The following is a 21,305-nucleotide window of genomic DNA, read 5'->3' as shown; positions in this document are numbered from 1 at the left end:
TTTAAAATAGATTTGTCAATGTATAAGGAATGGTACATAAGCTAAAAGGTATGCACAGATGCTAGCAGTACATATTGCTAAGAATGTGATGCTAGCATTCTCATGAGACAAATACTTAAAGTTAGAAATGAGAGCAGCAGAACTCTGAAGGCTTCCTCCTCAAAAGGACATTTGATGGAGAGAGTTCCTAGAAATGTGTCTATTATTTTCATACTTTACAAGGGTAATGTTGTTCTGAAGATGTGGGATTTAATACCTCCAAGAGTTTAATAAACTAGAATTTTTAGCACTTAAAGAAGTGAAAGAAGAAAAAGAAAGGAGTGGAAACTATTTCCCAGAATGTTTAGCAGCATGTTCTTGTATCATGTGTGTGTTACATTGATATGACTCTTGTGTGTTATTAAGGCAAATGTTTATTTTAATGCAATTGACAGTTTACAAAGCTTGTGGATAAAGTCCTGCTCAAAAACACTAAATGTTTTTGAGCAGAATTCATTACCAGATCAGAAATTTTGTTCATGCAGTTTGAAACAAGAATATATATTATTCTAAATGTTAAATTGTTTATTACAGTGTATGGCTTAAGGTTTGGAAGGTAATACAAGTGCATTAATTTTTATTCAGAAATCCAGAAGCTGAAAGTGTGATTAATTTATGCAGAAAATATAATATCAGATATGCCAATTGTAAATGTAGACAAAATTAGGTGAGGCAGAGAAAATGAAACTCCATAGAATATTTAAAATCAAACTATATACGAGAATATTTAATACTTCCTTGAATTATGTTTAACAGGGTAGGACAGCTCTGGAAAAAAATAAAAGACTACTTAAAATCAGTTTATTTTTTATTGGTATATGTTTGAGTAAAATGAGCATTGTTCTTTTATTCTATAAACTAATAACATGTCTCTGAGGTTCCAAGTAAAAGTTTATTAGTATTTATTTTCAGAAAATGAGAAATGGTTAAAATAACCAGATGCAGAGCTTTCAGACCTCAAATAATGCAACGAAAACAAGTTCATATTCATCCAGAAACAACAATATTGATGTTTCAATTCAGGAAGAATTCAGAAATTAATATTTGGTGGAACAACCAGGAGGTTTTCAATGGGGTTCAGATCAGTGGTCTCCTCATTTTTTAAGATAATTTTTCCCCAGATATTTTATATCTTATTTTATATATAACTTTGTTGTTTCTGTCGTGTTTGGAAGGTTAGCTCACTACATCCTCAGAAAAACAAAAAAAAAAATCAGTGTTCACTGTGAGTGGAAATTTTGAATTATGGATGAAATTGTAGTAGTAACAGCTGAGGGGTGGGATGCAGGGAGCTGGAGGAGAACGACCCCCAAGAGAGCGCAGGGGAAGGGTTCATCTGTCTAAAAATACGCCCTGACATTAGATGTTTTTTGTTTGTTTTTTTCATGTAGTGTTTACATTCTCCGTGGACGTATTTCCAATATGAACATGAGCTTCTCTGAGTTGGGACGGAGTGAAGTTTTAGAGTTGGTTGAGAAATTCATTAAGTTAGTTTTATTGTATTTGTACTCATATGACTGTTTCCAAAAATAGTATGATCACATACTACTTTTACTACCAGTATTACTATTAATAATAACAAGGATTACATTTTAAAACACCCTTCTGTTTTATCAACACTGTTACATTTCTACAAGATTTACAATTTAGCATCAGTTTCAAACTTTGCCAAACTTTGAGGAACTTATTTTCCACAAATCTGACATTAAAACTCCTTTTTACGTAGAATTTATGATATTATTTCAAGAATTAAAATTTACAGTACAAGAAATATTGGTACAAATATTTACCCTATGATTTTTCGAACCATTTTACAATCACAATTGATTTTATTCAGATTTTATGTAACAAACCAACCCAATGTTCTCTGACCCAATTCTAATTTGATTTACATTCAACTTTACAATCGAATTACAATGAGAATAATTTTCAACAATCCTCTTGCTTGCTCTTGCATAATTTGATCTGGTTCATTTCTTGCTCTAATCAACTGCACGGTGTTGATTAAATAAGTAACGGATTGTCTTGTAAAATGATGCAAAATTAATGAAAACACAAGAGCAATCAGAAACGAAAGAAAATAAAAATCATGCAGAGCTGTTTCCCGTATGAACATTTGCGTTGTGTCTTCGTGTTGTTCGGCTGCGGGTTTCTGGATCCATCTGCACTTTTTAAAAAAACTCCTCTTGGGTTAATTGTAGGACTGAGCTAATTACCGTGAAGCTGTAAACCCCTCCTGCTGGCAGCAGATTGGTCAGGTCCGGGCGGACCCCCAGTGCCCTGACCCTGCCCGCTGCGACGGGGCCATGTATAAGACACAGGGGCCCCAGGCTGACAGCTGCTATGATAGCAGGAATCAAACATCACTTCTTCTTCTTTTTCTTCTTCTCCTTCTTCTTTCTTCTTCTTCTTCTTCTTCTTCTTCGCTGTTGCCTGAACACTTCACATCGACTGAAAGCGAGCTGTTGGTTTCTGCTCCGGCGGATCTGTCTCCTGCTCTGCTCTGGTTTGGACTCACTCATGGAGCTGTCGGATATTTCCTTCTCCATTCCCTCTGCTGATGATTTCTATGATGACCCGTGCTTTAACACCACTGACATGCACTTCTTCGAGGACCTGGATCCGCGGCTGGTGCATGGGGTCCCGCTGAAACCCGAGGACTCCTTCTCCCCCTCCTCCTCCTTGTCTTCATCATCGCCCTCACCGTGCTCCCACCTGCATCACCAGCTCCAACACCCTGAGGCAGAGGACGACGAGCACGTCCGCGTCCCCAGCGGGCACCACCAGGCGGGCCGGTGCCTCTTGTGGGCCTGCAAGGCTTGCAAGCGGAAGACCACCAACGCGGACAGGCGGAAGGCGGCGACGCTGCGTGAACGCCGGCGGCTCAGCAAAGTGAACGACGCCTTCGAGACACTGAAGCGCTGCACGACGGCCAACCCCAACCAGAGGCTTCCCAAGGTGGAGATTCTGAGGAACGCCATCAGCTACATCGAGTCTCTGCAGGCGCTGCTGCGCGGCGACCAGGAGGAGGGCTTCTACCCAGTGCTGGAGCATTACAGCGGGGACTCGGACGCGTCCAGTCCCCGCTCCAACTGCTCCGATGGGATGGTGAGTCCAGGAATGGACGGTGCGCTTTTACACACCGACGATCTTTAGCATTCTACCTGCTGACCTGATACCGTCTCAGGCTAGTCGTAACTTTCCTTCCTATAAGACTATTTTAATTTCAACGAACACTATAAGATGAGCAGTGCTTTATTGGAGGCACACGTTTATTTTATTTTTTTACTTAAAATCTCAAACGGACATTTGACATTTTAAATTACCTGCATTCACCTGCTTTCGATTATTCGTTTTTGTTAATTTTTTTAGTCCACTATTGTGATTTATGAAGCAGACAGTACAACACACACACATGGTCCGCTAAAATTATTATTATTATTATTATTATTATTATTATTATTATTATTATTATTATTATTATTATTATTATTATTATTATTATTATTAACTTGAGACCATTTCCTTTGATTGGTGTATTCTGAATTAACTAAAATGCTATTTGTTTTTTCCCATTCTTTTCAAATGCGCATTTTAATCTAAAGGTTTATGGAGAAATGCATTAAGATGTTAAGTGTTAACATGTATCAAAAGCAGAGATACATAAAAACGAGACATGATTTGTTAATATTTCAGCGCAGGCACAGAATGTGTGATTTATTTTGAAACACGTCAGGTCAACGAACTAAATTATAGTTTTCTTTTGTTTCACTTGAAGAAAGTCAAACAGTGACGTTTATGTAAAAAATGGTCTCCGGAAAAATACTTCCGGAGACCATTTTCACTTCTCCTGTGAAAATGCTGTCTGACGTCAGTAAGCGGCCTTTCTTTTCCTTCCAGATGGATTTTAACGGACCGAGCAGAACAAGAAGCTTTGACAACAGCTCTTTCTTCTCTGAGACGCCAAACGGTGAGCGCGTTTCTCAGAGCCTTTCGATCAATCAAATGAGTGTTGTGGAATATTAGATTTAACTGGTTATGAATTTGAACCACTTCCGGTCGCATAATTTATAACTAAGTTAAATCGTTGAAAATTCAGAGTGAAAATGCTTTGCATCAAAGTCAGAAATTTAAGAGTCCAATTCCCTAATAGAAAAAAAAAATCAAGTAACTTTATTTGTACAGCACAAGCAACAAATTTATCTACAGTAAATGCCAATAAAAATATCAATAAATATATTTGTATCAGATGCATGTTTGTTGTACTGTCTGTGCAGCTGGTCCGAAGAGGGGTCGCAGCTCTGTGATCTCCAGTCTGGACTGCCTGTCCAGCATTGTGGAGCGGATCTCCACGGATGGCAGCAGCCTGCAGCTCGGGCTTGTAGCCTCCGGCTCCCCGGCCTCTTCAGCTCCGCTCAGCGAGGCAGGAAAGGCCCGAGAGGCCACTCAGATCCCCTCCTCTTCCTCCCCCGACAACCAGGACCCAAACCTCATCTACCAAGTCCTATAGAGCCTCCCGCTCAGCACAGCTGGAAAATAACACGCTGCCTTGTTGTAGAGTTATTACTGGAAAACACGTACAGTAACAAAATGGCCTCATTATTCTGCTTTTAAAGAGTCTCCGGCAGCTGTTAGCAGCCTGACACGCATCCATCATGTCAAAGCTCTTTCCTGTCGGGAAGAAAAAACTAATTTATCTCAACTAACTAAACCTGTCAAAGCGTTTATCAGAGTACAGTGGACATTTTTTATTAGTTTTGAAATTTAATTTAATGTGATTTTATATTTCACTAGTCTTAATTGAAACTTTAAACATATTAATGAACCTCAACATATTTTTCCAAATAAAAATCTAAAAACTAAGTGAATAGACCAAACGTATTATTATTATTATTATACATTTTTCATCCCTGTTGAAGAGATAACTAAGTAGAAACTTGTCACTACTTTGGTACCAGAAGGTTGATTGTATGAATGCTAAACTAATAAGAATAATTTATTTTCTCACCACAGATGATTTTCAAAGATTACATTATTCCACTTTTTGGGTTAAGTGAGTGGATTCAACCTTATTCTACTAATAGCTTTTTTTCTATTTAAGTTATATGAAATAAAGAATTATTTTGTTCATTTGATTAAATGAGTCCGACAAGCATCCAGTAACATTCCTCCACTCTCATCTCATCCTTCCTTCTAAAGTCCTGAAGGTTCCAGTAGATCTGAAAATACAAAAAAAAAAAAAAAAAAAACCTCCTGCAGAGAAAACCTACTGACAAAATAACAGAGACAGACGAAGCAGCAGTTGTTGGAGAAGTAATCTACTGTTTGTGTTTTATTGTTTGGTTTTAATCTCCTGTCAAATCCAGACCCAGAAGTCTCCGTCAGGACCATTCAGTTTTATTTAGTTCTTGTTTCTGTACATATCATGTAAGTAAGAGCTGATTTGTTTCATGTGAAGTCATGCATTTGTATTTAATGTTCCTGTTTGTATTGTTTGTTGTTGTGAGAAGATTGCCACGTTTATATTTATACTGCTGAAAATTGTGTGAAATTTTTAAAGAAAATAAATCTACTGGCTTATTTATACAAAAAGCCTAACGTTGATACTTTATCGCATTTCAAGAAATTTTATTTAAGGATTAAAATAATTTTAAAAATTACCTCTGGATGGATGAAACCTGACCCATCTTCAGGTTGGCTCAACACAAACCAGCAGGTTTTGACAAAGGAAGGATGTCGACAGCGTCATCTGCTGGTAAAGCTGAGAAAGTACCATGTTTTTTTCCCCCCAGCTTTTAAAAACATTTGTGGGATTTCAAGTAAGTCGTTATAGACATTTAGTCATGAAGCTTTGATTGCTCATTGATGTGTGCCTCGCTCTTTGAAATGCATTAGAATGTGACAAAATGTTACAACCCATTTTGGACAAAACAGCTTGAAACACGCCGATCTATTTGAAATAAAAGTAAAGATATTGGAAAACAGAGGAAACAAACTCTTTCCCTGTCACTAAATGTTGTTTCTAGTCTTTTGTTTAGACAATAAAAGTTTAGTTTCCTGTACAACAGGTTAAACCTGCTTACAATAAAACTATATTTGACTGTGTTAGGAGAAATTCTATAAAAGTTTTCTTTTCTGCATTATTGATTACAGGAGCAATTCTTTGTGTGTTAATGAAAACAGTGAGGTGTAATTTAAATGTAAAGTCTGATGGAGAGAGAGAGTCAGAAGTTCTGACTCAGAACTTTGACCGGTTCTGATCTACATGTTTTGGGTTTCTTAGGGCCACTTATCTGCTCTGAAAACAATCCATGTTCCCAGAGTCATGGTCCATTCTAGACGACTCCTAGTCAACATGGATGTTGCCTTTGAACAAAGTTGACACTTGGTTTCCTTTAGGCAGCAGAAAATTGGAAGTGTTGTACCACACCCAGCTGTTTCTCTAAATTCTCTAAAACTACTGATGAATGAATTACATTCACAACACTTGAAATCCCATCATACAAAATACTAAATAAGCATAAGAATCCCCTGTTTCAATTATCACCAGTATTTTAATATCCTAACAGTAAATTGACTGCTAAATTAAAGAAAATCAGCAGGACAAACTTAAAATTTTATTTGAAATATTTCTCTATGCTGAGCCATGTAATTAATTTCTGATCAGGAAGGATAATGGATCATGGATCATGTAACATAGAAGCTCTTGAGAATGGCCAAAGCATCTCTGATGTTCTTGAGCCTGAATATTCTTCAGACACATCCCATCCACTTTGATCTGAAGTTTTTACATCCCCGCTTACATCCGCATTTCAAGCACATTGCACTCTTTTGCACTGCAGACCCTTGAAAATAATTTAAGTTAGGCTGACTGAAGTGAAAAAACATGTTCTGAATGACTGAAGCTTTTGACTGAATCAGCTTGGCAAAACTGAAATAAGAGCTGAACAGATGACTTTAAGATTCCACATCTGAAAAGAAGGAACTTTATTGGCTTCTGATAACTACAGAAATGGCTTGAAGAGTCACACTTTATTTACAAAATTACTGAGAACCACAGAGTTGAGGGTGAGGAGGCAAGCATGTTGAGTAGTGTTTTCTTCCTATTAAATGGCAGCTAAAGGCTCCTTGTTTCTTCAGGACATGGCTGAGAAAACTCAGGGCGGACCTCAGCGTTACTAGTTTCTTCAGAGGTGCAACCTTCTCCACAGTGTGATTTGCTTCATCCTGCATGTGTCCATAGTGATGGCAGTTTGGTTTGCAAGTACTCATGGGTTCAGCCAATCTACTTTCTGCGGCGGGCTGCGGCACCTTTCTTACTGCTGTAATTCCAAACAGAAAACAGGGAGACATGTCAGAGCTGCGACTTCACATTTTTAATTCCAAACAGAAGCAATTTGTGTCTCATTTGTCCCAAAGACGCCATGTTGGTGAAACGTAAAGGCAAACAGATTGGCACCATTTAAAGCACATATGAACATTTATAGGTAGAGAACAGTGTGCTGTAGATACAATTATTTATTCACAGAAGGCTTAACTCCTTCCTTTCCCATATAATCATTGATTAATTGGCTGAAATAGTTTATTGACTAGGGCTGCACAGTGGCGCAGTTGGTAAGCACGCCTTGGAACAGGAAGGTCCTGGGTTCGATTCCTGACCTGAGTCTTTCTGCATGCAGTTTCCATGTTCTCCCTGTGCATGGTGGGTTCTCTTTGGGTACTCTGGCTTCCTCCCACATCCAAAAATACGACTGTCAGGTCAATTGGTCTCTCTAAATTCTCCTTAGGTATGGATGTGTGTGCATGGTCGTTTGTTCTGTCTGTCTCTGTGTTGCCCTATGATAGACTGGCAACCCGTGACCCCGCCTCTCGCCCAAAACATTAGCTGAAGATAGGCACCAGCATATTTATATTGAGGTTAAACCTAATTTTGAGAGTTCAGTTTCGTTTTAGCAAATACTGAGTAATTGGAAAAATATAAGTATTATAATACATTAATCTAACAGTCTCATTAAATCCATTGTTGGCTGTGATGTTACAGCACCAGTCTCATATATAAACACCTCCAGCAACACACCTTGATTTCCCATCAGGCTCTAACTGACCTGTCTGATTCCCTGCCAGCATACATGACAAATCCCCAAACAGGTTGACAGCAAAAGGAGAACCTCAGGTGTAAATGAAGGGTTGCAATCTAACGCGTTTTTGGAGGGGTGGCCAAACATAAAAATATTGTTTTTAAACCAATTACAGCTTTAATATAACCTGCAAACTGCAACAAAAACTCAAAGATGGTCTCAGTTAAAGGAGCTGTACCCAACTTTAACATAAAAAACACTATAAATCTGATGAGTCAACAAAGGTCATAAAACGAACCAACGCCTTTTCTAGTTCTACAAACAACTCAAAGTATTTTACACTGAATCCACATTCACTCATTCACAACTGATGCACAGCTTTGGGTGAAGTACCTTGCTCAGGGTCACAGTGACGTATGCAGACGCTGGAATGAAACTCACAACTTCCAGGTTGCAGGAAATCTACCCTAGCAACAGATCCACACTCCCCCAGTTACCATCTCTGACTTTCTTTAGCCAACTCATGGGTGGAGGTTTAGTTTCCATGGTAACAAACTCCATGGTAACTGGGAAACTGTGGTGTTTCTCTCACTGTTCTCAGACATGCAGGAACAACTTCACTTTTGTGACTTACAATTTACTGAGCTCCTCCACTCTCTTGCGCAGTCTTGTAACCTGAAGAAAAAAAAATAAAAAAGAATTTTAATCTCTGAAGATAATGAGGTGATGGAGGACAGCGCGTACAGCAGAGCAGGTGGAGGTGTTACACATACACACAAGCTTTCAATGCTCATTTTCTGGAGTTCTTTCATATCAAAAACCTTAAGGAATACATATCAAAACAGTAAAAGCAAAATCAGAGTACATACTACAAATAACCAGATTTAGCTTTCTTTTTTTGCATCTCATGAAATAAAACTGAATAAATAACATCATATAAAAAAGTAACATGTAATACATCCATTATTAGATACCTGTATAATAATTAGAACTCAGTTTGTAATTTGAATTTGAACTTGTCTATTACATACTATTGAATTGATTTAATATGTTTCTGTGTATAAATCAGATCTTGTGAATTGTTGGTATAAATGAACTGAATTAAGTTGAATCAGTATTTTAATACTAACAAAATAAAGACGTCACGTAGAATCTGTGTTTTAAAAAAATCATCATTCATTCTGCATTTTTAGTTACAAAATGTAATTATTATAACCTTTATTGACCATTGGGGTCTGATGTGTGTAAGGCAGCAGAGTAATCAATTTTTCTTACCTCATACTTCTGCAGCTTCAGTCTCTCCATGTGGTCGAACTTCTCAGACTCCAGCTGACGCATCCAGTCATTGAGTTCATTGATCTTTTCCCTGCAGGAGAACCAATCAGCTTTTTACAAACTCTGACTGCTGCTGTCATTGTGTGACTTACAGGTAGTCTAAAGCATTACTGTCTAGTGTAAAAAAAGCAGACAGCAAACAGGAATAAACATCAGACTGTTGCTCAGTAAAATGGTTTTTAGTTTGGAAGCAGAAGGTTAGATCATAATGTATAACAGCTTTAACTCTCATGTGTTCACAAAGAGTTTTTACTGGTCTCTGATTTTTTTTGTAGATAAGAAACAACAAAAAGACGCTTCCTGGAAGAGAAAATGAGTCATACTTCAACTTGTCCTCGCTCAGGTGGTCGATGTTGAGCGCCTTGCGCCTAGCGGCCAGGATCTTCTTCTTCTTCTCCCTCTCAGTCTCTTTCTTTCCTCCTCTCTTCTGGTCAGCCTGTTTATTGTGGAGATAGGTGAAGGCTCAGAGCGGATCACGATTCTAACTATGCCTCCGTCGGTGTGAGCATGCGTATGTGTGCTGACCCTCTGCAGGTGGCTGCTGTAGTTGGAGCCCATGCTGGACAGAGCTGACTTCTTCTTGGCCTCCTCATCAGCCTTCTTCTTGGCATCAGCCTCCTCCCTTATCCGCCTCTCCTCCTGTGTTCACAACACATAAACCCACAGTGAGTCCACACTGTCGCTGACCGGCATTGTGACATCATATTCTGTCGACCGACCTCACGTCTGGCTTGGCGTTCCTTGTCCTTCTCAGCTCGGACCCTCTGCTGCTCAGCCCTCTCAGCGCGACGCTTCTCCTACAGGGTTAGGATGAGCGTAGTCATGGAGACTGTGCAAAAACACTTGCACTGCAAAAATACTAAATCTTACCAGGTCATTTGGGTCCAATTTCTAGAGCAAATATCTTAGAACAAATATCTTAGAAATAAGACAAAACTAACTTACAAGTAAATTTTCAGCAAGATATGTAAACTTGTTTTATGTCAATAATTCATTAATATTGATTAAAAGAAACTACTTTCTGCATTGCAGATAATTCCACTTTTAGCAATGTTTTTCCCAAGTTTTAATTGGAATAATCTGTCTTTGGAAGCAATACTTTTTTCATCAACATTAAGGACACATAGACTTTAAACAAGCTCCTGTAGTTACTTATGAGTTAATTTTGTTTTATTTCAAGTGTACTAAGTTATTTACCATAGAAACTAGTCCAAAAATGCTTCTATATCTTTGCAGTTTAAAACTTCATATAGCACACGCCACGCACTATAAAACTGACTGCAGGTAAGTAAAATTTCAGCAAAGTCAGGAGGAGAGTGTCTGGCAGTGCTGAGGTGAAAAGGACAACGTCCTTTATGTCCTGCAGGTTGTTAACAATCAGACAGTTCTCTGTCGACAACACCAAACCTTCAAAACATCAGAGAAATAAAACAGCAACCGCACTGACAAATTCAGATGAGTAAGTGACTGCATCTACTCATCCATGTTGTGTTGTTTCACCTAAAATGTTTTTGTCCTTCAGTTACTGACAGGTTATTAAAAAAATCTATCTATCTATCTATCTATCTATCTATCTATCTATCTATCTATCTATCTATCTATCTATCTATCTATCTATCTATCTATCTATCTATCTATCTATCTATCTATCTATCTATCTATCTATCTATCTATCTATCTATCTATCTATCTATCTATCTATCTATCTATCTATCTATCTATCTATCTATCTATCTATCTATCTATCTATCTATCTATCTATCTCTCTCTCTCTCTCTCTCTCTCTCTCTCTCTCTCTCTCTCTCTCTCTCTCTCTCTCTATATATATATATATATATATATATATATATATATATATATATATATATGCACGTATGTCATACTTCTGATTGAGCAGAAGTAAGAAGAATTACGGAAAATATAATTTAAAAAATTATTTCATTGTTGACTCCTCTTAACATATGGCAATAAAGGTATGTTTTCACTCTGTTGTGCAGGGCATTTTGGATGCAACATTTGGATTTAAATCAAGTCAACGAGTCAGACTCACAATCCTCTCCTTGAGTGCGATCAGCTCCTCCTCCTCCTTCTTCCTGCACTCAAAGTGAGCGTCAATCAGGGCCTGCAGCTCCATCAGATCCTTGTTCTGACGTTTCTTCTGGATGTCCTGCAGTGTAAAAAAAATTAGAACAATAAAATAATAATAATAAAATGGACCCAGCACTCAGCAGGAAACATCACAGACAAACCAAACAAACCTTCTTACTCTCATTTAATTCTCACTTACATCAAAGTCCACTTTCTCACCATCTGGGATCTTTGGAGCGCTGGGCCTGCAACAGAGTGGATTCACTTTTTGAGTCTACTGATGTGTGTCATTTTTTTATTATTGTTGTTTTGATGCCAATGATCACATGACTACAGGAGGAAACTTACTTGAACTTTGGCTTCTCCTCTGCAGGTTAAGAAATGAAGAGGGGATGAGTACATGTCATTGGGTTAGGAGAGACACAGACTATACTGCACTTCTTTTGGGCATTCCTCACAGATCACAATCATTTTAAATGAGAGATTAATTTGTGGAAAAAAATTAAAAACTTGCCTTATTAACAGCTATGGTTAGAGTCACAACAGGGAAATGAAACAAAATTCAATGAAACAGATATGGGCAGAAGTGTGAACTTTAAACATGGATTAAATAAAACTTGTGTGAGAATCAAGAGGCAGTTAAATCTGAACGGTTAATACAACCATTCTTTCTGTTAGTGTTTCTTTCTTTACTTCTTCCTTCCTCTTTTTCTTTCTTTCTTGCTTTCTTTCTTTCGAGCCTTTTTTTTCTTTTTGGCTTGACCCCCAAAATTATTTAACACAAATTATTTCTCCATGTTCTGTCTGTTAGCCATATGATGCATATGATGAGCTGCAGAGCAAACGTAGACGGACTTCCAGACCTGGAGGAGTTGAGTTGAGTTTTAGGGAAGAGAAACATGAGCTCTGTTTTCGGCAGAGTGTGTTCAGCCCTACTGGCAGCAGTTTAATGGATATCTGAAGACTTTTGGCAGCATAAATAAATATAGAAGTATTGGAGTGCAGTGTTGAGTTGCTGTTTTGGGTCTGAAAGCCCCCCTACGCTTGCTGTGCAGGAAAGCATGTGTTAGGAATCCATATTTGTTCACCCTCTTTTTTCCTCTCCAATAACACTTTTTTTCCCCCTAAAAACAGATTTAAAAAAAATCACTTTCTTTTCATTCTTATGTGTAAAACCCCGGCACCCTGACATCTGGTTGGTGCTCATGGATTGACTTAGTGATGACTGACAGAAACAAGCCTCAAACCAGAACACTGATATCCCACCAAAACCAGAAGAATCCCTTTCATATCCATCAAATGTTTTTAACTCTACATACCTTCCTCTTCAGCTCAACGACGTCAGCATGCAACAAGCATCAAATAACACAGAAAAGCAACATTTGACATTGAAATAGGTAAACCCATTCAACGCAAGGAAAATAAAATAAACAAAAACGGTTATCCTAAACATCAAATCCATAAAAATAATTGGGTAGTTTGCATGGGTATCCCACATTACACTTCTGTTATTTCTGTTGGATAAACATATATAAGTGGAACATTTACACATATTAGGCATTAATGAGGTTAAAATTTGAAAAATTTTGAAAGCAATGTCCATTTCTGTCAGTAGGAGACAAACATGTTAGTCAAGCCTTCTGTGTGCATATCATTTAGTATTGTGAGTACGTTATGCTTATTAAGTAGGTCTATAACCAAATTAGATGAGCGCCCTTCAAAATGGTTTTAACAAAATTAAATCTTTTTAAACCATCCCCCAGATTTGCTAAAGCTAGTGGTGTTTACTGTTACTGTAAACTAAATATGTTATTTAAAAAATCAAATGAAATGGCAGACTTATGTAGAGATATCACAGGGTTCTTAAAGACGCTTCTCTTCTAGAAGTATTAGAGTAAATTTGAACTGAATCAGTCACATTCAATCGATGATTCAACTGCAGGATCCATTTGGGTCAACCTACAAGAATGACACACTAAGGAAACGTTTTGTCACTTTCTGTATTCTTAGCAGCTCTGTTGTCAGTTAGGACAAACATCATGGGGAACAACTTCTGCCCACGCTCAGGTGCTTCTCTCCAGGTCCTCATGCTTCCTCCCACAGTTCAGAAACATGCCGGTAGGTTAACTGGTCATGCTTAAATCGTCATTAGGTGTGTTGCATTGTGTCTCTGTGCTGCCCTGTGCTGGATGGACTGCTGACCTGTACAGGTGGTACCACCCCAACTTCCTGAACCAAGGTACTGTCACATAAAAAGCTCATATAGAAATTAAAATATAGAAGTAAATTGCAAAAGTCAACTAAAACAGTAGGCATACAACCAACTAGCTGGTAGCCTCGAACAGACAAACTGTTGATGGAGATATGACATGTTCCTACTGCAGGTAAGGGAACTATCACCAATACTTCACAGAACCGTCATTCAGCAATGTAAATTAAGCCTTTGACTAAGCAGCATTAAAGCTCCAGAATGTAACATTTTATAAAAATATATATTATTTAGATTTTTATTGAAACTGTCACTAGGTCATGGCAGAATAGTATGACTTATATATATATATATATATATATATATATATATATATATATATATATATATATATATATATATATATATACAGTACAGACCAAAAGTTTGGACACACCTTCTAATTCAATGGGTTTTCTTTATTTTCATGACCATTTATAAGGCAAGAAATCCCACTTATTAACCTGACAGGGCACACCTATGAAGTGAAAACCATTTCAGGTGACGACCTCTTGAAGCTCATCAAGAAAATGCAGAGTGTGTGCAAAGCAGTAATCACAGCAAAAGGTTGCTACTTTGAAGAAACTAGAATATAAGGGCTATTTTCAGTTGTTTTACACTTTTTTGTTTAGTGCATATTTCCACATGTGTTATTCATAGTTTTGATGCCTTCAGTGTGAATCTACAATGTCAATAGTCCTGAAAATAAAGGAAACTCTTTGAACTAAAAGGTGTGTCCAAACTTTTGGTCTGTACTGTATGTCTTCAAGAGGTCTTTCAACCTGCACTGTCTAAGCTCTGCGTAAAAGCCGAGTGTTTGAGTTTGTCCAGAGGTGAAAGGAAGGTAGTATGTGCAGACAGCATCAAGACGTTAGTGGGGTCTTTGCAAGAATAACCCCGTCCCCCTTCTTGCCACATACCTTCAGGCTCAATCACTGGCTCTGGTTCTGGTTCTGCCACTGGTTCTGGTTCTGGTTCTGGTTCTGGTTCAGGCTCAGGCTCTGCCTCTGGCTCAGGGGCCGCCTCAGGGGCAACCTCTACCTCCTGTACTACCTCCACTTCTACAGCTAAACAGCATGCAGCAAATCACCGGGGAGATGGAGGTGGAGGGTGGGGGTAGCAAGATATTTAATAGAAGCGGGGGAGAGGAAAAGGGGGAAAGAGATGGATGTTTTCAGTTGTGGATATGGAAGGGAACATGTGAGAGTTAATGATAATGCTGTTTGGTCAGTTTCCACAAGATGGCGCCAAAGCACGTGAGACAGCAGGCATCGGAAAGAGAAATACAAAAAGGACCATTGTTGGATGAAATGGGATTGTAGCTGCACTGCCACTTGAATGTTTTTCATTTTAAATACTGTTAATGTTAAACAGCATGCTGCATAAAGTATATCTAGAAGAACTCACAACTGGGTCATAAATGAGTTATTATTATTTTTTTAATGTTATGGTTGGTAGTTTGCCGGCTGTCTTACCATCGTATTCTTGATCCGAGAAAGAAAGGAGCAGAAGAATATTATCATTTCATCCCATTTGTACCCATTTTTAAAAAAGTATAAATGGAAATGATGGGCACAGTGGGAATCCATGCTAAGCAAAACAAAGCAGTCATTCTGGGCTGATCGGAGCTTTAAGATGAATTAAACAATCACTTTTCAGATGGAAGTGTGCTCAGCTCAGAAGGACAGCTACAACTGCAGATAGTCATGCAGAACTAGAAGACTATATTTGCAAACAGGGCAATTGGATTTCAAACAGCATGGTAATTGTTTTGTTTTTATGGGTTTTTTGCCAGTGCTGCAACCAGCAAGAATGCTACAGCAACAAAAACATTTTGTTTCTGTCTGCACAGTTTCAATCTGGAGGAGTCAAGCCAAACCTGCAAACAGACAAAACTGTCCAGTGCTAACTTTCTACAGGAAATGGAAAATCAGTTAGAGAATGTTCAGAAATGTCATCTGGATTTAGCATGGAGCTCCCAATTGTACCTGGGCAAGATACTTTGGCAATAAAAATATATATACATTTAAGTACAGAAAATATAACTACTTACCCTCAACCTGCTCACTGCAAAACACAAGACAAAAACAGCTTAGTATCAAAAAATACTCACCACTATAGAATACAGCAATATGTTAAAGTGTAAAGAGTATTTTGGAAAATTTCTCAAGAGGAAATAAAAGCTGCTTTAAAGCAAAAGTTGAGATTTTATTTTGTTTGTTTAATCAAAAATACTCACAAATGTAATGAAACATTTTTATTTCTGAGAGGAAATGGGAGAAGACTTACACTTCCTCTGCATCAGACATGGTGGCAGTGGACTTTAAAACCTTAAAACCAAAGAAAACAGGAACTTAAAGTCTGTCTTTAAGGAGCAACTGAGTCTCCTGTTGTATTTATAGCTCAGGATTGAGTAGCAGATGCCTTAAATATGTGCAGCAGACCCCACCCTAAATGAGCCCCAACCTGTTTACTTTCACACAATCCTCCTTAGTAGAAATAAATGAACAAAAATTATTACATCTGATTTATTTTAAATGTTTCTCCCAATAATATTTATTGTCACATCTTTCTAACATAATGATATCTGAACAGCTTGGTTATATAATTGCTGTAAAACGTTGGACTGAAATTTGAGCCACAGTCATGAATTTGCTTCTCTCATGATAAATGAGAAGGAGACTAAACATAGATTTATGCCAATAGTCTGTTTTTAACTACCGAGGCAGGAGATTAATATTGCAGTGGAGAGAAAAAAAAGGTCCAGTGATAGTGTTACAGGTCAGCCTGATGTCCTCCCTCATCAGCAGGTAATGTGTTAAAGATGATTTTGTCTTTATGCCAATAACGGACAAAATCCACATGTTAGCATCAATTTTTTCCCCATTCTAAATCTGTTTCAGCATTTCATCTGGGAGCATGTCTCGGTACAGTGTGCAATCAAAACCCAACACCAAACACACAGTACCCAACTTTACTCATCATTAAATCCATTACCTGATTAGCTTTATGGTTATTTGTCTACATTATAAATCTCTTTAGCACAGGGCCACCGAGAAAACTTTCTGACATCACCACTTTCTCCAGATGACAGCTGCACAGGTCTCAGATTTGGTTTCACTTTGCATGATGTAAAATATTAGATTCCGTCCGCTGGACTTCCTCCAGCATCATTCCCTTATGTGGAGTTTTTCTGCTCTCACATGGTTCCTTCAATCATCCTCCAGGCGCCTTGTTGACTGAAGCTGCTTTACTTGAGATTTACAGCGAAGTCCTGAACGGTTCGATAGAGGAAGTTTCTGTCCACATTTTAATGTGATGTCAGTAAACTAGCTGTGTTGGCATTTGGATAATGCCAACACATTCAGTCTTGTAGTCGGTATTTTACTGTCCACATGCAAAATTGTCAAATAAAAACTGCAGCAGTGGAGAAAATGTGCATGCTTACTTAAGGTAAGGAGAAAATCTACCCAGTGAACCACCACCATTACAAAGGTTTATCATGTATCTTTTGCGGCCCAGGTGGAAAGCTGAGCTAAGGTTCTGAGCCATCTGTAAATCCCTTCAGCATCTCTGCTCCACTCAATCAAACCTGACTCCAGCCATGACAACACAAAAACTACAACAAAGTTGTCTGCACGTCTAACAAGAAACTGAGATTCACCGGCTTGCGTTGTGTCTCCATTAGAAGTGCTAAATAAACATTATATTTTCTGCTCAGCTAAAGTTAGACATCAGTACATCAGTACAGTGAGCCAATTGATCATCGGCTCTTCTGGCAGAAACACATCAAATATTTGCTTGATAGAGCTCAAACACAAACATGTCTTCCAGTAGCTGTAGCTCTGATCTTTGTAGATGCCTCAACTGGTGGTGAGAGTGATTTTAAGACACATGGACTCAGTTTGCACCTGACTTTACGTGATGTTTAGGGACATTGCAGTTGAGCTCCCACCATCATCCACACATGCAATCACTCCTGTTCTGCCTTACCTCAGAAAAGCTGAATGAAGTGAGCTCCCTGTTGGCCAAGACAGGCTGTAAGGTTCTGCAAACTTACCACCGTGATTATGTCCTTCTGTTATAGTGACACTTGATCCGTTCAACCTCCCTATTGGCCAGAGGCCGGGCTTGAAGACAAGCCCGGCCCTGTCATGGGGCAGGATCCACGTCTTCACTGTGCACCCACGCCCTACACAAGTGCTCAATAAGGAGATGGAAGGCTCGAATTCTAAGGAGGGAGGTTCTAGTTTGGTGAGGGCAATGGAGAAGATGCCTGTAGGATGCTATTCTGGTGTCGCTGCATTAGGCAAGCAAATTTCATCTAAGCGGGAGATGGGAGCTGATAGTCAGGGAGAACAGCAGGTGGTGCTTCAGAAACTAATTCAGACAAACACAATGTACAGTTTACATAAAAAAATAACATTCAGAAGATTTTTTTAGACCAAAATTTCCATCAAACGCGTTGAACCTTCTCTATTGGTTTTCTTTAATTGCATGTTCCTTTGTGTGTTTATCACAGTAATACTGATGGTAGAGATTTTGATTTGACTGTAGTTAACATCCTTCATAGCCAACATTATGTTAGAGGTGCTGTTCTCCTACCATTGTTCTTGAATGAATTCAGGTCTGATAGAAAGCAACAGCAGAATTTGATTTGCATTTGTGATGAGCTGCAGCTTGAGTCATCCAGGAAACTTATCAGTGGATTAAAAAGGGTTAGGGTTTATTAAAATTAAAAAGTGTGTCCGAACTTTTGGTCTGTACTGTATGTTATTATCTCGTTGTGGAATATCTGAAGTTTTATATATTTTTTTGTCATTACAGAAATGCACCACAAACCTATGATAGAAACAGAAACTTTCTCTAAGTAGGAAAGGAATAAAAATATGTCCAAACTATTTGGACTATTTCTGAGTTATTATCGCGGGGTAATAAATCATCTGACAGTTTTGATTGTGCTGGTCTGAACGGGCCGTTCAGGGCCGTTTCCATCTCAACCTTAATGGAAACGGCCCATTAAGGTTGATGAAAAGAGAGGTACGATCAGTTTTTTGCACCAAAGAGTTAATAATGATACAAAAAATTTCACTGAGGCTCTGTGAGAGCCATATGAATGAAATAAGCAATTATTGATGTAACAGAAGCACGAGGCTTTGACACTTGGGTGGTGGGCATGTCGATGTGGGCGTGGCTGTCTCTAAGTATGAATGGGAAGGTTATTGAACTGCTGGCTTTGTGTTTATGAGGAAGCGGATGAGCGGGGTGGTCAGTCCTTGCAAAGTTTGAAGCATGATAATCAAAATGGAATAAATCGATAATTGTGAAAGAACAAAGACGAGGCCTGGAGATGATTGACACACTCATCGGAAATAAGCAATTATTTCGGCCCTCTACCTCAACTAGTTTGCCGTGTTTTATAATAATAAAACGTATTTATTATTTTTAACTCTTAGGTGCAAACAAACTGATTGAAAATCGATTTATTCACTGAATGTTTATAGAATAGAATAGAATAGAAGTACTTTATTCATCCCAGCAGGGAAATTACTTCGCAGTTACAGCATAGAGACAAGACACAATAACAACTACCACTGAGTAGTAGTTGTAGATAAAATAAAAAATAAAAATAAAATATAAAATGCTATGACTTGTAAAAATATAAAATGCTATTAATATAAATAGCAACTTAGAGCAGTCCTTGCAAAGATTCAAAAAATGCAGATACAGTATGTATATGTAAATATATGTACAGCAAGTGTGCCACAGTGCAGTTGTGCAAAATTGGACTGATTAGTGCAGAACAATGATTTAGCTTTTATTGTACAGTGAGTTGGCATGTGGCAGGAAGGATTTCCTGTATCTGTCTCTACGACAGCGGAGCTGTAGCAGCCTATGTGAGAAGGTGCTCCGCTGTCTGTCCACTATGTGGTGGAGAGGGTGCTGTTTATTGTCCATAATAGGCAGAACCTTCTTCAGTGCCCTCCTCTCCACCACAGTTTCCAGGGACTGTACTGGGACCAGCCTTAGTCCCAGTACAGAGCCAGCTTTCCTGATGATTTTGTCCAGTCTATTAGAGTCGCTGGCTCTGATGCTGCTTCCCCAACACACAGCAGCAAAGAAGATGGCACCGGCAACAACACTGTGATAAAAGGTCTCCAACATCTTGCTGCACACATTGAAGGATCTCAGCTTCCTTAAAAAATAGAGTCTGCTCATCCCCTTCTTGCACACAGCGTCAGTGTTAGATGCCCAGTCCAGTCTGTTGCCGATTACAACTCCCAGGTATTTGTAATCCTCCACCTCCTCCACCACTTCCCCTTTGATCTTCAGTGGTCGTGAAGGTATCTTCTTCCTTCTGAAGTCAATCACCATCTCTCTGGTCTTACTAATGTTGAGCCTCAGGTGATTCTGGTCAGACCACTCCACAAAGCTGTCCACCAGTGTCCTGTACTCCCCCTCCCCTCCATCCCCTATACACCCGACAACCGCTGAGTCATCAGAAAACTTCTGTAGGTGACATGACTCAGAGTTGTACTGGAAGTCAGTGGTGTACAAGGTGAAGAGAAAGGGAGAAACCACAGTTCCCTGTGGAGCTCCTACGTCACTGACCACCACATCAGACAGGACACTGCCCAGATGGACAAACTGTGGCCTGCCTGTCAAGTAGTCAGTAACCCAGGAGATCACTGAGTCGTTGACACCCATCCTCCGCAGCTTCTCACCCAGCAGCAGAGGCTGGATGGTGTTGAAGGCACTGGAGAAATCAAAGAATGTGATTCTCACAGTGTCTCCTCCACCATCCAGGTGCGACAGTGCTCGGTGCAGCAGGAAGATGACGGCATCGTCAACTCCTAAGTGGGGCTGGTAGGCAAATTGCAGGGGGTCTAGAAACGTCCTCACCCGAGGCCTCAACTCGGCCAGGACCAGTCTCTCCATGACCTTCATCACATGAGATGTGAGAGCAACTGGTCTGTAGTCCTCTGGGTCGGATGGCCTTGGCTTCTTGGGAACAGGAACCACATGTGATGTCTTCCACCGCAGCGGGACTCTCTCCAGCCTCAAGCTCAGGTTGTACATGTGTGCCAGTACAGGGGACAGCTGGCTGGAGCAGGTCTTCAGGATCCGTGGTGTAATGCCATCAGGTCCTGCAGCCTTCCCCTGGTGCAATCGCTCCAACTGTCTCTTAACCTGGCCTGTAGTCACCGTTAGCTGGGGGTAGGTGTTGTTGTCTGCAGTGGAGATGAGCAAGGAGGAGGGGGGGTGGCTGAAGGAGAGGTGGTGTGCAGGAGAATGCCGGTAGGTGGATTGAACAACTTGGGGCAGTGTGGATGTGTGGGGGGATGGTGGTGGTAGGGGAGTAGCAGGAGGTGAGCTAAACCTGTTGAAAAACTGGTTGAACTGGTTTGCTCTATCCAGGCTCCCAGATGTCTGTGTGTCTTTCCCCTTCATCCCAGCAATTTGCTTTGTTCCTTTCCACACATCTCTCCCACTGTTCTGCTCGAGTTTAGACTCAA

The 21,305-nt window shown here is 39.3% G+C and overlaps 2 protein-coding genes across 8 annotated transcripts; one reads left to right on the top strand and one right to left on the bottom strand.

The window, feature by feature from the left end:
• The first annotated feature begins 1,384 nt into the window (after positions 1 to 1,384).
• LOC102222564 (myoblast determination protein 1 homolog) lies at positions 1,385 to 5,308 on the top strand. Its single transcript, XM_005814431.3, has 3 exons — positions 1,385 to 3,147; positions 3,940 to 4,009; positions 4,317 to 5,308. Exons 1-3 carry the CDS (start codon positions 2,383 to 2,385, stop codon positions 4,547 to 4,549), a joined length of 1,068 nt encoding a protein of 355 aa, XP_005814488.2. The 5' UTR covers positions 1,385 to 2,382; the 3' UTR covers positions 4,550 to 5,308.
• A 1,694-nt stretch (positions 5,309 to 7,002) lies between these two features.
• LOC102222819 (troponin T, fast skeletal muscle isoforms-like) lies at positions 7,003 to 17,887 on the bottom strand. Of its 7 annotated transcripts, none has more exons than XM_023350714.1 (14): positions 17,782 to 17,887; positions 16,078 to 16,118; positions 15,842 to 15,855; positions 15,264 to 15,272; positions 14,709 to 14,855; positions 11,889 to 11,907; positions 11,740 to 11,785; positions 11,503 to 11,619; positions 10,172 to 10,249; positions 9,978 to 10,091; positions 9,776 to 9,888; positions 9,393 to 9,483; positions 8,752 to 8,792; positions 7,003 to 7,361 (listed from the first exon to the last, which is right to left on the bottom strand). In XM_023350714.1, exons 2-14 carry the CDS (start codon positions 16,095 to 16,097, stop codon positions 7,325 to 7,327), a joined length of 846 nt encoding a protein of 281 aa, XP_023206482.1. In that variant the 5' UTR covers positions 16,098 to 16,118; positions 17,782 to 17,887; the 3' UTR covers positions 7,003 to 7,324. The 7 variants fall into 7 exon arrangements, with proteins under 7 accessions (XP_023206482.1, XP_023206487.1, XP_023206504.1 ...); XM_023350719.1 differs by having other exon boundaries at positions 17,849 to 17,863; XM_023350736.1 differs by lacking the exon at positions 14,709 to 14,855.
• Between the last annotated feature and the right edge of the window lie 3,418 nt (positions 17,888 to 21,305).

Source organism: Xiphophorus maculatus, chromosome 2 (assembly GCF_002775205.1).
Source record: "Xiphophorus maculatus strain JP 163 A chromosome 2, X_maculatus-5.0-male, whole genome shotgun sequence".
NCBI lineage: Eukaryota > Metazoa > Chordata > Actinopteri > Cyprinodontiformes > Poeciliidae > Xiphophorus > Xiphophorus maculatus.
Note: the sequence above shows the minus strand (reverse complement) of the source record. Positions and strands in the feature narration are given on the sequence as shown.

Coding starts and splice junctions, on each gene's coding strand:
- LOC102222564 (XM_005814431.3), top strand. CDS start 2,383: ATGATAGCAGGAATCAAACATCACTTCTTCTTCTTTTTCTTCTTCTCC. Junction 3,148..3,939: donor CCAACTGCTCCGATGGGATG/GTGAGTCCAGGA, acceptor TTTTCCTTCCAG/ATGGATTTTAACGGACCGAG. Junction 4,010..4,316: donor CTTCTCTGAGACGCCAAACG/GTGAGCGCGTTT, acceptor CTGTCTGTGCAG/CTGGTCCGAAGAGGGGTCGC.
- LOC102222819 (XM_023350714.1), bottom strand. CDS start 16,097: ATGTCTGATGCAGAGGAAGT. Junction 10,250..11,502: donor TCGCACTCAAGGAGAGGATT/GTGAGTCTGACT, acceptor CTAACCCTGTAG/GAGAAGCGTCGCGCTGAGAG. Junction 8,793..9,392: donor TGAAGCTGCAGAAGTATGAG/GTAAGAAAAATT, acceptor TTTTTTCTTCAG/GTTACAAGACTGCGCAAGAG.